This window comes from Piliocolobus tephrosceles, chromosome 7, assembly GCF_002776525.5.
Source record: "Piliocolobus tephrosceles isolate RC106 chromosome 7, ASM277652v3, whole genome shotgun sequence".
NCBI lineage: Eukaryota > Metazoa > Chordata > Mammalia > Primates > Cercopithecidae > Piliocolobus > Piliocolobus tephrosceles.
In genome coordinates, this window is record NC_045440.1 from 112,737,945 (window position 1) to 112,756,234 (window position 18,290).

The following is an 18,290-nucleotide window of genomic DNA, read 5'->3' on the forward strand; positions in this document are numbered from 1 at the left end:
CTGGTAGTTACCGCCCGCGCGACGGCAAGGGCTGAACTATCTTACCCAGAGGCCCTAGCGACCAGGAGGCGGCCCGCGCTGGTTAAATTCTCACATTATAGGCAGGGTGGCGAGACCCCGCCCCGGAAATGCGTGTTCTAGCTTTCTGTGTGCTTAGGTGCCCGAGCTACTGAGGGTCTAAGTCCGGGCAGCCGAAGAGTGTGGTAGGTAACGGTCGTCAGCGCAAGGGTCATTTCGTCGCTGGGAAGGGACGGCCCTCGCCCGCGGTGATGGTGGTGAGCTATGCCTGTGGTCCTCAGGGCCGGGACCCGGGCCCAGCCCAGGCTCCTTTCGATGTACTGTCTTTCGTTAGCGTCCCCGACCCGCGCTCGCGGGCCTGTAGGGCTCTCCGACAGGGCGTGCTACCGGAGTTGGCCTGAAGCCAGTCCTCGCTTTGTTTTCTGGCTCCTCCCCTCCCGCCTCTCCCGCTGTCTCCGCCCTGTTCTATTTTCCCTAAGAATGTCTGAACTGGGAGGGATACCCTAGCGCCCTTGTTTTACCAGTGAGAAAACTGAGGCCTTTAAGAATTAAGTGACTTGTCCAAGGTCACTATCCGTATTTTAGGGGCCAAGAGGAGATCAAGTTCAATATTCCAGAAATAGTACTGACTAGACCTTGTAGTTATTTTGAAAATGTTAACCTCCAATTACAAAAGCAAGCATTTCCTAGTTCTTACTCAACTTCTCCTTTTCCCTGTTCCTCTCAAAAAAGAAAAAAAAATCAACTCTGAAAACTCATTGCCAGTCTGAATTTTCAACAGGCCAGATGGAAGACAACAAAAGTAATCTCAAGTTAGTGACAGATTAGGTGGGAAAACGTTAGTTTACGCCAGGTTTTATTTAATTTAAACTTTTAAGTGGCTTGAATGCTTTCAAAACCTAACTTTCCTCTCCTTTTAACATCATTTTGGTTTGGGTTGTCTCTTTTTACTGAAAATTGAGGACTTTGTAAGTTAAGAATTAGTTTGAGATTTGTTTTCTCCTTATCCCACCAGCAATGTGTGTGTAAACAAACACATCCACACACTTACGTTTACCACTTGTAATTGTGGGTTCATCCTAGTGAAGAGTAAAGCAAAGCACTTTAGAGCCTTATCTAGTAATTTTATTTTTTTAATTAATTATTTTTTATTTTTTTTTTTGAGATGGAGAGTCTTGCCCTGTCACCCAGGCTAGAGTGCAGCGGCGCGATCTCGGCTCACTGCAACCTCTGCCTCCCCAGTTCAAGCGATTCTCCTGCCTCTGCCGCCTGAGTAGCTGGGATTACAGACGCCTGCCACCAAGCCCGGCTAATTTTTCTGTTTTTAGTAGAGACGGGGTTTCACCGTCTTGGTCAGGCTGGTCTTGAACTCCTGACCTCATGATCCGCCTGGGCCTCCCAAAGTGCTGGGATTACAGGCGTGAGCCACCGCGCCCGGCCTGGTAATTTAATTTTTTGTACTAATAGTGTTTAATCTTTTTTGGTATTTAGTTTATATGACTTCTCCCAATTTTTGGATGTAGTCTGTGCAGAAGTGTTCGGCAGTTATGTTCCGTTTTGGAGCTCCTAGGGTCAAAGTACTTGAGTTCAAAATCTGCCTTTCCACTTTCTATCTCTGTGCCTCAGTTTCCTCATCAGTAAAATACAGATTATGTTGTTAATATAAATATGTAACAATACATTCTGGGAATTAAATGTGATATTTAAAAAAAAGCAAACCCCCACAGCATTAGCCCAGTGCCAAGCACATAAGTGTTTAATGAAGAGTGATGATATTGTTCACACACTTGAAATGTATCACTCCTTCAGTTGATAGAATGGTAAACATGTTAGGATGCCTGCCTAGAGGATTTAGAAGAAAATGCTTTGTAAATGTTCTATATCTGAAAATACATGTTGATGTCCAGGTTAGCAAGATGAACAAAGATGCGCAGATGAGAGCAGCGATTAACCAAAAGTTGATAGAAACTGGAGAAAGAGAACGGTAAGTAATAGATTGTGTTAGTAAATTACATTTTACCATCTTTAATAGTTACATTATAAGAATCTAAACAAGAAATGAAACATGTCACTGGAAAGAATTACAATTGACAACATTATAAAAAGTTTCTATTCCGAATATCTGGAAAAAATAATTTAGGTGTGTTAAGTATTGCAGGACTTGGAGGGAAATGTTTATATAGAAAGATGAGCAAGAAATGGCTCTTAATTTGACAGAGAAGAAAAAGTACCTGAATTACAATTGGAGACATAATGTTACCTGGGTTTTAACAGGGAGACAACGTTGTGGAACCAGCTTCATTTACCAGGCTCTCAACCTTGGAGCAGCAAGGGCTGTTTCCACTCTCTAAAACACTCTTCCTTCTCTTCCTTTTGAGCTAATTCTAGCTCATCTATCAGGTCTCATTTATATATTGTGTCTTCAAGGAATGTTTTTAAGTCCCAAATACCTTGTTCCATGATAGCATTTAATCAACATTGTATTCTAACAATCTACTTGGCTTGTTTGTATCCTCCAGTATAATCTAAGTTAACACCAAAAACATTGTATACCCAGTATCTAAATTTTTGTGTGGTTCATAATTGGCCAAGTAAATATTTACAGAATGAACAGGTTTAGAAGTACAAAGAAGGGGCTGAGGAATCAAGAAAGGCTCCCAGAGCCAGAGTTATAAAGTGAGTAAGACAAATATGTATAAGGAAGAGTGGGATTCTTTCAACTCGACCTGAGCATTAAGGTGATCAGGTAAGAGCTCACACAATAATAAGAAGTACATCTGTTGCTGACTTTATTTTTGGATCATGGGAGTCATTGAAAGGTTCTAAGAAAGGGAATAACTAGATCACGTTTACTCTTTAGGAATCTTACTCTGTTGGTATGGAACTTGGACTTGAAGGGGACAAGATAGATGGCAGAAAAATAAGGTAGAAGATTATATAGGGTTGAAAATGGAGAACTCCAAAAAATGGGAAGGAGATCTTAGAATTTTAATAAAATGTAGAAACAGCAACCCTCAAAATGAGGAAAGAGGCATCTATAACTGCCTTGGGTAGCTTTAGAGGATAGTACTGCTTTTAAGGAGTACGGATTGTGTGTTTTTTGTTTGTTTGTTTTTTCATTCATGCAGCTTCAATACTGAGTTTCTATCATATGCCTTGTCCTGTTAAGGTGTTAGAGGTAACAGTAGTGGACAGAAATGGAGTCTGTGTTTTCATGGAGCTTGCATTCTAATGGGAGGAGACAGATAAAAATATGTAGTATGTCAGATGGTGATGAGCACTAGAGGAACAATAAAGCAGAAAATAAAGAGGTGTAATATTTTAGATAGAAAAAAACAAAGAAGAAATCAGAAGGAGGCCGGGTGCGGTGGTTCACGCCTATAATCCCAGCACTCTGGGAAGCCGAGGCTGGTGAATCACGAGGTCAGGAGATTGAGACCATCCTGGCTAACATGGTGAAACCCCATCTCTACTAAAAATACAAAAATTAGCCTTGCATGATGGTAGGTTGTAGTCCCAGCTACTCGGGAGGCTGAGGCAGACGAATCGCTTGAACTTGGAGGCAGAGTTTGCAGTGAGCTGAGATCGTGCCACTTCACTCCAGCCTGGGCCACAAGAGTGAAACTCTTGTCTCAAAAAAAAAAAAAAAAGAAATCAGAAGGATATGAGGGAGAGCAGGGACTCTTAAGTTCCTGAGATAAGAACTTGCCTTTCATTTTTGAGGAGCACAGGGATGCTAGGGAGACTGAGTAAATTGGGTGAGGGAGAGTGGAGATAAAGTCAGTGGCATAGCTGAGGAGAAGGCACATGATGAAGGATCATGTAGGCTGTAATAAAGTCTCAGAGTTTTATTCTGAGTATGTTGGGAAGGCACTGAAGGTTTTTGAGCAGCAGGAGAAGAACTAAGTATACAAGGGAAGAAGCAGGGAGACAACCTAGAATGCTATGGTAATATTCTAGAGAAGAGATGATGGCTTGAACTAGGGTAGTAATGGCAGAGATAGTGAGAAAGGTGAATTCTAGTTGTATGTTTTAGATTGAACCCAATAAGATTTGCTTATAGATAGGATGTATAGTGTCAACAAGGAAGCTGAGCAGAAGGATACTACAGAGATTCCTAGTCTGAGAAACCAGAAGAATGGAATTGCCATTCTCAGAAGAAGAACAAACAGGATGAAGTGGTAGAGAATCAAAAGTTGGATTTTGGCCCTATTAGGTTGAAAGACCTAATTAAATATGAAGATGAGAATGTCACATAGTGGATGTCTAGGGATAGTGAAAGTGGTTTGCAGGGAAAGAGAATTTGTTTGGGATGTGACATTCTTAAGCTGAGAAGTTAAATGATTTAGGTTGAGGATTGAAGATTTGTAAAAGTGGGTATGGCAAAAGAATAAGAAAATACTTTATTGCACCTGTGATGCCATTAGTTGCATATACACTGCCACTTTTTTGCCATTGAGAAAAAGAAAACACTGCCAATTAAATTATGAGGGGCATGCCAATTACTGAATCATTAAAATGTGGGGGGAACAACAGTCTTACAGTCAATGAAATACCATTGTCATTTTGTAGTTTAGAAGGGCCTGATAGGGATCAAAGAAGGGGGTAGCCTGTGAAGTTAAAGGTAATGGGGGAAATAGGAGAGCTAAAGGATAAGAAGTTGAGGTTAAAGAATGGATTTTGGAATTTGAAGATTTCAGAGGTGCAGCTGCTCCAAGTTCAGTTAATACTCTCTAGATGTTGTACAAGACCCATGATATTCCTGTTGGTAGAGTACAGTAGAAAGTATGTAACGTGGCCAAAGAATAGAGCTTCTTGAAAAGTATTTTAGCCCCTCCGCTTCATTTAATTTTACTCATTAAATGAGACCCGGATGAAATGAAAGGCCCAGAATTTAAGTACTTGCATAAGATCAAAGAACTATTTAGCAGTAGACCCAAGATTAGGCCACAGTTAAAGTTTTGTAACTGGAAGGCAGGGAATTTTTAGCTGAACACTGAACCTTTGTTTTATGCATTGTTGTCTAAGATGTTATACATTGTTCAATTTGAAAACATTTCTTTTTCAACAGCCTCAAAGAGTTGCTGAGAGCTAAATTAATTGAATGTGGCTGGAAGGATCAGTTGAAGGCACACTGTAAAGGTAATCAGTTTCATTTGGAAGATAAACTAATCCTATTTTTTCTGATCAGGATTGGTTTGGGGGTTGCTTATTTTAAGGTATATTGAGTACTCAAGCATGATTTTAAACAAATACGAAATTTAATCCTGTAATGGTTTCCTCTTCTTGGTGGCATATGTAGACCTAATTCCCAATTTTTAGAAATTTTTTCTGTTTCTGTTAAAACAAGTGAAGCATGAGCACTTAAGATTTTCTCTAGTATCAGAATATGGAATCTCATGTCTTTCAGCAACTTTATTGTTTCTTATGTTTTAACAAATAGAACACTTTAGGGTTGGCAGACTTATAGAAATTATCTCTCTCCTGTCTTTAACAGTGAAAATTTGAAAAATTCATCTGTGAAACCTCTTAGAATGCACTTAAAAAAAAGTAGAAGGGAAGCTTATTAAATTACTGGATATTGTTGATGATACCATTTGATAGATTACACATGTCACTAAGGGGAGCCTCCTTTCTGTCTCAGCTTTTGATATAATGGAATTGGATATTTTTAATGAATCCCCATTGTATTGTAATAGTTTCTACAAATAAAAATAATAAACTATTTATATGTTAACTGTAAGAAGGCAATGCGACAAATTAGTAAAAGCATAGACCTTAAGGTCATATAGATTTTCATCACTGGAAGAATAGAGCTGGATTTCAACTCAGGGCTGGATGACTTATTTAATCTTTAAGCCTCAGTTGCCTCACCTGTGAAGTGGGAAAATACCTAGCCCATTAGATCATTGTGACTATTAAATGTTGTAAAGCACCTAGTAGAGATCTAGTAAATATTAATTATAACACCTACAAGTTTTCAGCATTTTACAGATGTTAGATTTGAATATTACAGTTTAAATTTATTTTAAGTGTCACAATTACTTATTAAGTTGCAGGTTATTTAGCCCAGACTTATGAACAGACTTTTATCTTTTAGATCTAAAGAATACTTGATATGTTTGTAAGGTTGAACTAAATTTTCAGTGTCCTTTTTTTAAAAGAACCAGTCTACACTCGAAAAACATGATCTTAACCCTTCCTCTATGAAAATCTTTCTTACAGATAATGATTTTAAATGATATGATTTGTTTTTTGCTTTTGCATAAGAGGTAATTAAAGAAAAAGGACTAGAACACGTTACTGTTGATGACTTGGTGGCTGAAATCACTCCAAAAGGCAGAGGTAAGGAATACAGAGTGTTTTAAAGGAAACATGCTACAGACGTGATTTTTTTTAATCTCTTGCTGATTCAGATTTTCTTTCTGTTTTTAAGGAAAAGCACTACCTACATTGCCTCTTGTAAAGAGTTAAAATTGCCTACCTGCCTGCTAGCATAGTCTGGGAGTAGCAAGTGAGATACTAGATTTCAGTGTTCTTGCACTCTAGAATGATGCACCAATGCAAGTTGATACAGTTGTTCAAACAAAAAATTTTTAAAATATGGGATTCTGTAGCATCAAGTATTACATGAAGCTAGGATTTATAAACTTTATCAGATGTGGCATGACTCCACTTAAATATTTAATAATTCAAAGTCTTATTCCAACCCCTGAGTCATTGCTCCTCTATCTCCTTATTAAAAATTAATGAAGGTCTGTCTTCTTAAGTTCAACCTTTAATGCCTTGTTTACGGAAGGCAAAGTTAAGATAGGAAATATTATATTAAAACTGATGATGTGTAGTAAATGTCAGGAGCTACATCATTGTTATCTTAGATATAACTACATTATTTTCATTTACTTTGATAAAGTTGGAGTTGTAACTGGAAGGTAAATTAGATGGTCCAAGTTGTTTTGTCACACAGAAATTGTGAAAAGAATTTAAGTGTAAAAAGTAAATAAGCTTGAAAATTATTATTACAGAACATGAATTTTTGAACTCTTCTCTGCTGAGAATAAGCTACAGAATCCCATGGTCCTTTTCAGCCATCTCTTTAGGCCTGTTTACAACTGGAAAACATGACTTTTTCTTCAAGTATGTCTCAGGGAAAGGAAAAAATAATTATTGTTCCCATTGTTCCCCTTGTGAATTTATATTTTTAAATTTCTGAATTCTTTTTTTTTGTTTGTTTTCTTCTGTGACTTACACTTAGTGTGTTAACATTATTTAGGAAACAGCTATACAAGTTAGAAACTACCCTTTGTTTCTCCTTTAATACTTAAACCTTGGCTATTTCAATGTCTTGTAGCTCCCCTGCTAGATAATGAGCAAATAGAAGTAAAAATAGATGTTTTAATTTATGTTCTTAGTCTTCTTACTGTTAAAAGGAGACATATTTTTTAATACAGTAAAATTGCCGTTTTTATAGTGCACAGTTCTGTGAACTTTATACATATGTATAGGTTCATGTAGCTACCAGTCAGGATACAGAACAAATAGTTCCCTCACCACCAAAACCTCCCTCATGGTATTCCTTTATAGTCCCATCTTATTTCAAGGCAACTAACTGATCCTGTTCTCAATCACCGTAATTTTTATTAAAATTCTTTTTAGTATACATATTGATTACATTTCCAGTGGACTTGAATTAATTATGTAGTCTTGATTTGTGGGTTGGCTTAAACTAAACAGTTTATAAAGAAGAATATCTGCCTTATTTGATTTGTATAATTTTTTTATGGAGATACTGAACTGTATCTGAAGTTTTCCATTTCTCCAGAACACAAGTAAATACATTAGAAGTTGTAGTTAACTGCCCCCCCCCCCTTTTTTTTGCATTTATGGTTTAACATTCTGAATAGATAATAGTCAAATGGGTCAAAAGTATAGCATATAATAGTTGTAATTTTTTGGATTTTTACTAGCTTGGAGTGTATATAAATGTATGATTTCAGTAAAATACAGATTACCTTCTAAAACATATACCAGTTTATACTCCAGCTAATATAAGAGTACTCCCTTAGTCTTGCCAACACAGTATTGCCAACACAATGTGTATGTATACATATATATTTTTTTACTTATGTATATACTTATGTTTGTATATTTTATGTATATATATACTTAAATATATGTATGTTTTTATATATGTATAAATATATATACTTTTTTTTTTTTTTTTTTTTGAGATAGGATCTTGCTCTGTCACTCAGGATGGAGTGCAGTGGCATGATCATGGCTTACTAGCCCCGACCTCCCAGGCTTAAGTGATCCTTCTGCCTCAGCCTCCCAAGTAGCTGAGACCACAGACACACACCACCATGCTCCACTAATTTTATTTTTTGTGGAGACAGGTTTTGTCATGTTGCCCAGGCTGGTCTTGAACTCCTGTACTCAGGCAGTCCTCCTGTCTCAACCTTCCAGACTGCTGGGATTACAGGCATAAGCCATCGTACCCAACCAACACAGTATATTATTGACCTTTGTGTTTTTTCCTGTGATTGGTAAAATATGCTATATGAATGTGGTTTTAATTTCATTTCTCTTCTGAGATTCAGACTCTTGTGTTCAAGAACTCTCCTTTTCTTCATCTCTTTTGCTCATGTTTCTATTAGCCTTTTGAACTTTTCCTTGTTGGTGTGAAACAACTGTATAGTAGAAAGATCAGCCCTTTTCTGTAAGAACATTTCCTCAGTTTTTATCTTTTGGCCTTGCTTATGGTGATTTTTCATTAAGCATAAGTTGTTACTGTGTTTTAATCAAATTCATCCATCTGTTATAGCTTCTGTATTTAAAAATGGTCTTCTTTACTCCTAGTTTTAAGAATTTTCTCCTGTTTTCTTTCATCAACATGCAGTGCATTTAGGCATTGGATAGTTCATTTAAAATAATGAATTGCAAGAAGACACTTTTCTTTGTCAGACAACTTTACCTGCTTTTTTAATTGACCATGAGGGTTATTTATGAAATTCTTATGTTGTTTACTCTGAGCAAAATGTCAGATCTTAAAGTGACATGTATTAATTGGAACCTTCTTACTCTTATTTTTTTATTTTTGTTTTTCAGCCCTGGTACCTGACAGTGTAAAGAAGGAGCTCCTACAAAGAATAAGAACATTCCTTGCTCAGCATGCCAGCCTTTAAGATTGAATTAGATTGTGTTGTTGTGGTTTTATTTCTGAAAGTAAAACTTGCCATAAATTAGAAAACAATTTCCCAAAATAAAATCCTTTTTTGTATGATGGTATACAGTTTTCAGTAATGATGTATACATTGTATTGATTTTTTTCCCTAAATGTGTTATTTTAATAAATATCTCATGAATGAGTTTGAAGTTTGCTTGGATTTTGAAATGAATGGGACTTTGTCTTTATTACTAATTCACCAAATTTGTTGAGAGCAAGAGCAATTAATGTAGTTTAAGTATTTAGTATGTACAGTTCTCTATGTTAACAGCTGAGAAGTAAGCAACCTTTTCTGACTGCATATGGTGTATTCCTCTTTTGAGTCCCCATAATATTTTATAAATTGTAATGCCCCATCTTGTACTACAGTTGTCTTATTCGTATTGTTTATAAACTCTGAGGGTTAGGACTGGGTTGTACTCATCTTTTTGTGCCTTCCTTATGCTTCAAAGAATTTACCATCTAATGGAAGAGAACATTTGCAAGTTGACTCCATATCAAGCTCCTTCCACATACTCTGCTCATCCGAACTTTGAATGCAGAATCTTTAAATTGCATCCCCACATACTAAGGTCAAGAAAGAACTTAATGGGAAGTAATCTTCACCCATTAGCTTTACCCTGACATCAGGATTGCCAAATCCAATGGACTCTTGTCTGTTCTTATGTGACTTCTGCTGGAAAATGTGAATGTTGACCATCCTGCCACTTGGAACTCTCTTCCCACTCCTCACATTGCTTTTTCTACCACTGGAAGTTCCTTCTGTTTCTTGTGGAGTACCTTTTGCTGTCCGGAACTTGTAGATAATGGTGTTTCCTAGGGCTCCCTCCAGGGCCCTCTGCCTCGCTAACTGGATATACTTTTCCTGGGCAAATCCCAGGAAACTTGGCGTCAGACCGTGACTTCAAATACAGGTTGATAAATGCTAAGTTGTGTCTCCAAACCACACTTCATCCTAGACTCCAGACCCAGAGACCCAACTGCTATGGACCAGCTTTTTAGGATATCCTCACTTCAAACCGACCTTACCTAAAATAATGACTTTTTCCCGCAATAACTGCCCCTGCTGTATTCCGTATTTCTGAATGGTACCTCCTCCCTATATAGATTATCTGAGGAGCTTACCGAAATGCTGATTCTGAAGATGAGGGGCATGACTTAAGATTCTGTTTTTCTGCCTAGTACCCAACTGGTGCTCATGCTGCTGATTGAGAACCACTTTTGAGTATAGCAAGGCTCTAAATTACCCACAGCGTGCCCTCGTAATTGTCTTAATTCAAGTCCAGATTATTGCGGTAGACTTAGTATTTCTTTGCCTTAGTTGATGTGTGCCCCCTCCAGTGTCTGTTCCACCCTGTTGCCTAAGTGGCCTTAGTAAAATTCAAGTCTGGTTATTTAATTCCCCTGCTTGGAATTTCTCAAAGTAGAATGAAACTCATTCAGCATTAACACCTAGGCCCTTCTTGATCTGACATCTTGTTTCTCTAGTTAGACTAAAGAATCCCCACTATAAAGTTGTTTCATCCCTAAGTACCTTTGAAAATCCGTCAACCTAGAAGCCTCTTTTCTCATTTGTTTCTCATTCCTGTTTGTCCTTCAAAGTTCAGCTTTAGTTGCTAAAACATTCAGACATTCCTCTATCTGACTTAGACGCTCAGCCCCACCGCCCCCCCCCCCCCCACGGTTTTTTTTTTTTTTATAGGAAGCAGCTATGCGTAATTCCTCTTCAACAGAGTAGTTCTTGAACTTCTGCAGGTCTCTCCTGGGGAGGAGGAAATGGCTTCTCTGACTTTGTATGATGCTTATTTGTGGATGAATGGGCAAGGGAACAAATGAACAAACAAGTGAATGAACAGTATGGGAGTATGAGAAAAGGTATAAATTGAGTATAACTCAGAAAAGGATTCAAATTGATCTTTGGTTCACTGTTCCAAACACAATTTCATCTTTCTGATGAATTTAAAGTGTAGTCTTTGAACCAACTGGGTGTAATTATGTAAAGTTGTGAGCCTGAGACAAGCACACAATCACAAAACCTACCCAAATGAGTTTTTTGTTTCACTTCATCTCTTGTAAAACAATGTTCTAAAGTAAGTGATAGGGATGCTCATCATTCTGCTACCTGTCATCACAATGAAAACAATCAAATAGTACACAGGAAAGGTGAGAAATAGAGGATAGTTCTTATTTCATAGTACTGTATATGGAAATAAACCAAATTTGCTCAGAGATGCTATTTTATTACCTCAAAAAATATATAAAAATGAAAACGTTATGAAAATATTTTAAAATGAGATTTAAAAATAACTGAATTGAGAACATCACAGCAATTTAGAATACTAAAGAGCATAGCTTTAAAATGATAGTGAACTCCCCACCGCTACCCCACCACCTATAGACTTCTTTGACATCTTACAAATGTTCTCTAGTTTGTATCTAGAATCACTTATATCTTTCAAATAAACCAACTTTGTGAACATCTTGACTCACATGATTGATTTCTGCAAGCTAGGAATATATTCTTTAAATTCTTGCACCCTTTCATGCTCAGTATTGGAAATTCAATAGGATTACTGTTAAATAACTGTACCAGGTGAGTAAAATACTAATTAGGATTACTGTAAGATTCTCGTATAGGATTAAAGAAGACCCAACTAAATTATTTATGTGATCACTTTGCTTTGGCATTATAAGTGTATCATTTGGTTGAGCAGTGCCAAACCAGGAAATGGGTGATACTGGGGATTGGTAATTGGATATGGGACTTTTCATAACTTGATCAAAAGCTCCATCCAGCTGAAGAGAGCTATGACAGCTGTTCAGTAGCTGATGTTGGAAATGATCCTCTGTGTGTGTGTGTGTCCCCATCTTGTAAATGACTCATGTTAATGACTTCATAAAACCCCTCATATATTTACCATTAGAAATCACACGAAAGTCATTGGATGAATCTGCCAAGGAAACTAATGGGTGCAATTAATGCAGGTTCTAGTCTCATCTCTGGTATTGAATTACCAGGTAAGACTGATCCTTCTGCCTCAGTTTCCTTATCTGCATAATACGTCTGATAGTGCTTACCTGAAAGGAATGCAAATAATAAAACAAATATTATTAATAGAAAAAGTAATACAGATTCAAGTTATTTTATAAATAATTTAAAAATATAAGATTATTTACAATGTGTTTTCTAGTTGTACAGAGATATAGTACGTGAATTACACTTGTGTGGAAAATAGCTACTTTTATTTTTTAGGAATGTCAAATATTAATTAACGTAAGAATATCTACAAAAATGAAGATGAACAATAACTTGATTGAAATAGAATAAATATCACTATAGTAGAGCACTTAGTCATCTTTGCCTTTGGTCTGTTATGAAGTTCTCTATGACACGGACTGTATCTTATTTATCTTTGAATTTGCAATGCCTAATAAATTACCGATAAGTAAGTGTGCAAAAGAGAAAAATTTGGCATGTTCCAGTTTATTCCAGGCTTCAAATTATATTTGATTATACTGTCATCAGCCACAAGAGGGCACTTGAAGCCAGTATTTTGGTCCTCCCTGGGGCTCTAACTGAATTGTGTATTCTTTCAAACAGATCCACTTCCAATTCAGTCCAGCCAGCCAGCCAGCTTTTTCAAGATGAAAGTGTTACTGAATTAAAACTTAATGTGAGGACTTCAGAAAGTGCTTCTTGTATAAATTAAGATGAAGCTACTGTGTGATGTAGATATTGTTTAGCTGGGATCGTTTTCTGAAGTCAATTCAGCAATTCAAGCAAGATGATGATTTAAATAGCATACACTGCTACTGAAATAGTCTATTTCACTTACTTTAGCAATAATAACAAAAAGCACAGTAAATTCTTAATAAAAATGAAAGAAATATAATTTTCAGTGTTTATTTTCCTTGCTGTACCTTTCTCATAGCCTTTTTTAAAGGTAATAATATTCATATTTTCCTTTTTAAATCTGTATCACTTTATCAAAACACACACACACATACACACACACACACACACACACACAATGAATAGAGCCTTATATTATGCCAAAACCCTGTGGCCACTGAATGAATATTGACTTTTGATTACAATGGTAAAAAACGTCAATAAACAAAGGCATGTAGAACCTGCAGTCCTGGTGCTGCGTTGTTCATTAAGTAATTTTCAGTACAGGAGTTGGTGTCAGTGCTTATCACATCCATTAATGCCTTGCCTTTGTGCCTGGGATCACTAGAATTAAATGATAAAAAATGGCTTTCAGTTGCCATATAACTTTTTACCTTAAAATATTGTGTTGAGGGCACACCCTTGATAATTTATCCCTTCTAGACAGCTACATATATCAAAGTTGGGCTTTTGCTGAGCTAAGAGCCACAGAGTAGAATACTGGAAATAGAAATGTTTATTAAACCATACCTGCCTGATATGCAGGTAATTTAAGTAATGATATATATTGTCTGATTTGAGGAGCATTCAGTTGGGCTGAGTTACTGACAGTATGTGAGTAAGTGCTCTGGTTCTCTTCTCAGTTCTACCATTAAGGTGGTTAATAATTTCATTACTCATTTGGGAGTTCATGTGACAATTGCCTTTCAACAATGTATCTCAGATTTGCTAGGGATGCTGGTAATATAATCAAGTAAAAGAACTATGGGTGCTTCTTTCAAAGGTGTGACCTAAAGTCAAAGTTATAGTAAACAACTTTACAAATCCGTGTGTATGTACACACATACGCACACATGTGGATTTGTGTATATGCTGTACTATTCTTCTAGTAATGGTACTCATAAAATAATTTTGTGTGTGGAGTCTATCACCCATATTTCACCTCCTACATAAAAATTGGACTTCCAGGTAGACAAATTTAGTAAAACAGAACAGACATATTTGCTGATTAGTTGCATTTCCTGTGTTTTTGATCTAATTATTTCATTTTATAAAGACTTTTTGAGACCTCCATTGAACTCCCCCTTTATCATTATCATTGCTCCCTGCATGCTCTCACTTCCCTCCTTACCAGCTTAAATTTGGTCATTATTAAGCTTAAAATTGATCGGTTTATCATTAGAACCTCCTCACTATTAACCTTAACTTCTCTCTGTTTTCTAACCACACACAATCCTGTCTAAACCTCACTACTCTGAAAGCTTAGTCCATGCATACACATGTTTATCTGAACTTTGTTGAAGAAAATTACACAACCCTTCTGATAAGTCTCATTTTAAAATAAAAATCACTACATTGTGAAAAAACAATTGGCATGGATTTCTCAAAAAGAAGTCAATGTCATGAAGGAATGAAACACTAAAAAAAAAGAGAAAAGTAAAAGCAAAGGCAGGGTCTGTGCTAGATTAAAAGAAAGATATATTAAAGTTTAAAACAATGTGTCATCCTTGATAAATAAACAAAATGCAACTATCTAAAATGTTATTTGGACATTTGGAAAACTGTAAGCATGGACTGTAGTTTCAGTGTTAAATTTCTTGAGTCTTACGCTTGTATTTGTGAAGAATGACCCTGTTCCATCTTGAAGTATTTAAGGATGAAGTGCCACGTTGTAACTAACTCTCAAGTGTTTTAATAGCAAAAACTGGTACTATATGAATAGACTATGAATAGAAAAATGAACAGAAAAAAATTATATTATATATATGGAGATAAAGATTTAAAATGTGAATCCAATAGAAGTTTATATACCTACTTATTGTAAATAAGTTTAAAATTTTTCAAAATACAAGTGTGATTTTTTGCTTCATTTTAAAAATGAATAAAATATTACGTAAAAATATTTTCTGGTTTGGGTACGTTTAATATGTATGGAACAATAACACTGTATGTCAGCATTCCTTTTATATCTTTGGATAAATGTTTTATATTATATATGTAACTTGCCTTTATTTTCTATGTTTTCAAAAACCACTTTATTGAGGTATGATTGACATGTAAAAAGCTATACTTATTTAATGCATATGTCTTAATGAGTTTGGGGATAAGTATATACCTGTGAAACCATCACTACGATCAAGGTCATAGACATATGCAGCACCTCCCAGCCTTTCCTCCCCCCACCCTTCGTTATTGTTTGTGTGTGTGTGTTTGTGTGTGTGTGTGTGCTTGTATGTAGTAAGAACACTTAATATAAGATCTATCCGCTTAGAAAATTTTCAGTATACAATACGGTATCGTTAGCTACAGGCACTGTGCTGCATAATAGATCTCTAGAATTTACATAACTGAAACTTTGTATGCTTTAACCATCATCTTCTTGTTCCCCATCACGTCAGCCCCTGACAATCATTCTAATGTCGGCTTCTATCAGTTTGACTATTTTAGATTCCACATATAGGTGAGATCATACAGTATTTGTCTTTCTGTGTTTGGCTTTTTTCCACTTAAACATTGTATCCTTTAGGTCCATTCATGTTTTCACAAATGGCATGATTTCTCTCATTTCTCAGACTGAATAATTCGCACGTGGAGGAGGGTGGATAGACGAATGTGGAGGTGTGTATTACATTTTCTTTATTCTTTTATCCACCGATGGACACTTAGGGTAATTCTATATCTTGGTTACAGTGAATGATGCTTTAATGGACAGGAAGGGCAGACACATATTGAAGATCCTGGCCAGGTGCAGTGGCTCATGCCTGTAATCCCAGCACTTTGGGAGGCGAAGGTGGGCAGAACACTTGAGCCCAGGAGTTCTAGACTAGCCTAGGCAATATAACAAAATCCCATCTCTACAAGAAATTCAAAAACTAGCTGGGTGTGGTGGCACACGCCTGTAGTCCCAACTACTTGGGAGGCTGAGGTGGGAGAATTGCTTGAGCTCATGAGGTCAAGACTGCAGTGAGCCATGATTGCATCACTACACTCAAGCATGGGTGACAGATGAGACCTTGTCTCAAAAAAATAAAATTCTGATTTCAATACCTTTGGATATATACTCAGAGGTGGAATTGCTGGATTATATGATGGTTCTATTTTTTAACATTTTGAAGAATCTTCATACAGTTTTTCATCATGGCTGTCCTAATTTACATATAAACCAACAATGTATCAGGGTTTCCTTTTCTCCACATTCTGCCAACACTTATCTTTTGACTGTTTGATAATAGTCATTCTAAAAGTTGTGAGGTGAAATGGTGATTTTGATTTGCATATCCTTGATTGGTGATGTTGAGCACCTCATCACATAGCTTTTAGCCACTCGTATGTCTTCTTCTTTAGAGAAATATTTATTGGGTCCTTTGTCTATTTTTTAATTGGATTCGTTTGTTGTTTGTTTTTTGCTATTGAGCTGTAGGAGTTCCTAATATTGTGGATATTAATCTCTTATCAAATACATGGTTTAAAAACTTTTTTTTTTTGAGACATAGTCTTGCTCTGTCGCCCAGGCTGAGTGCAGTGGACTGCAAGCTCCACCTCCCGGGTTCACGCCATTCTCCAGCCTCAGTCTCCTGAGTAGCTAGGACTACAGGCCCCCGCCACCACACCCGGCTACTTTTTTGTGTTTTTAGTAAAGATAGGGTTTCACTGTGTTAGCCAGGATGGTCTCGATCTCTTGACCTCATGATCTGCCTGCCTCAGCCTCCCAAAGGGCTTGGATTACAGGCGTGAGCCACCGCGCCTGGCAAAAACATATTCTTTCATTCTATAGATTGCCATTTCACTCGGGATTGCTTTCTTTGCTGCAAGAAAGTTTTTTACTTTGATGTAATCTTGCTTGTTTATTTTTGTCTGTGTTTTGGCATCATATCCAAAAACTCATTGCCAAGACCAATGTCAAGGAGCCTTTTCCCTGTTTTCTTCTAGTTTCACTGTTTCATGTCTTTGAGTGTTTAATCAATTTTTGAGTTCATTTCCTGGTACTTATGATATATAGATTAAACAGTTTTTTTCTTTTTTCATGTGCACATCTAGTTTGCCTAACATAATTTATTGAAAAGACTGTTATTTCCCAGTTTATATTCTTGGCATTTTTGTCAAAAATTAGTTGACTGTACATGCACGGGTTTATTTTGGGGTCTCTATTCTGTTCCATTGGCTCACGTCTTTTTATGCCAGAATGACACTTTTTTTTTTTTTTTTTTTTTTTGAGACAGGATCTACCTCTGTCACCCAGGCTGGAGTGCAGTGACATGATCATCGTTTACTGTAGCCTCAACCTCTCAGGCTCAAGCGATCCTCCCACCTCAGCCTCACAAGTAGCTGGGACTATAGGCATGTGGCACTACACCTGGCTAATTTGCAAAAAAACTTTTTTTGTAGAGTTGGGATCTCAGGGCTCAATATGTTGCTCAGGCTGATCTCAAACTCCTGGGTACAAGTGTTCCTTCCACCTTAGCCTCCCGAAGTATGATGCTTTTTTGATTACTCTATTTGTTATAGCTTTATAAAATTATTTGAAACCACAAAAAGTTATGACTTCTGCTTTGTTCTTTTTGGTCAAGATTGCTTTGGCTTCTCAGGTCTTCTGTGGTACCTTTTGAATTTAAGTATTGCTTTTTCTGTTTCTGTGAAAAATATTATTGACATTTTAGTGGGATTGCATGGAATATGTATATTCCTTTGAGTAGTATGGACAGTTTAACAGCATTAGGTAGTCTAAGCCATGAACATGGTTTGAAAAGAAATAATGGTCACAAACAAATGAACACTTTTTTCCTACCCAAGAACTCCAGTACACTTTCCTAGGGTATACACTTTCCAACTCACCAAAATGCCTGTTTCGCACTTCTCCCCAGCCTCATGCTTATCAAGGAAACAGCAGCAATCAGACAAGAACCTGGCATCATCCCATCACCAAATTTACCAGCCTTCCTGAATCTGGACCCATACATTTAACCTTGCCTCCACTTGTCCCCCTGGATTCCAGCACCTCTCTTCTTCTCAATGATCTCTCTCTTACAGTTGTCCCTCCTTCTCTTCCATTGGTATTTTACCCCTCTGCCACATCAGCCATAGCAGCATAGTCACTTGGCCTGGTAACTACATTCTTTTGTAAAAACCATGTCTTGATCACATATCTCCCTCTAG

The 18,290-nt window shown here is 36.9% G+C and overlaps 1 protein-coding gene across 2 annotated transcripts; it reads left to right on the plus strand.

Moving 5' to 3' along the window:
• The first annotated feature begins 123 nt into the window (after nt 1-123).
• On the plus strand, nt 124-11,721 carry ENY2 (ENY2 transcription and export complex 2 subunit). 2 transcript variants are annotated; one of them, XM_023224985.2, is made up of 5 exons: nt 124-203; nt 1,926-2,002; nt 5,090-5,160; nt 6,289-6,363; nt 9,127-11,721. In XM_023224985.2, exons 2-5 carry the CDS (start codon nt 1,935-1,937, stop codon nt 9,201-9,203), a joined length of 291 nt encoding a protein of 96 aa, XP_023080753.1. In that variant the 5' UTR covers nt 124-203; nt 1,926-1,934; the 3' UTR covers nt 9,204-11,721. The 2 variants fall into 2 exon arrangements, with proteins under 2 accessions (XP_023080753.1, XP_023080746.1); XM_023224978.2 differs by having other exon boundaries at nt 125-275.
• Nucleotides 11,722-18,290: the final 6,569 nt, after the last annotated feature.

Bases quoted from the DNA above. Each gene is read 5' to 3' on its own strand.
- ENY2 (XM_023224978.2), top strand. The intron at 5,161-6,288 runs GTAATCAGTTTC...CTTTTGCATAAG, and splicing joins GTTGAAGGCACACTGTAAAG to AGGTAATTAAAGAAAAAGGA. The intron at 6,364-9,126 runs GTAAGGAATACA...TTTGTTTTTCAG, and splicing joins AATCACTCCAAAAGGCAGAG to CCCTGGTACCTGACAGTGTA.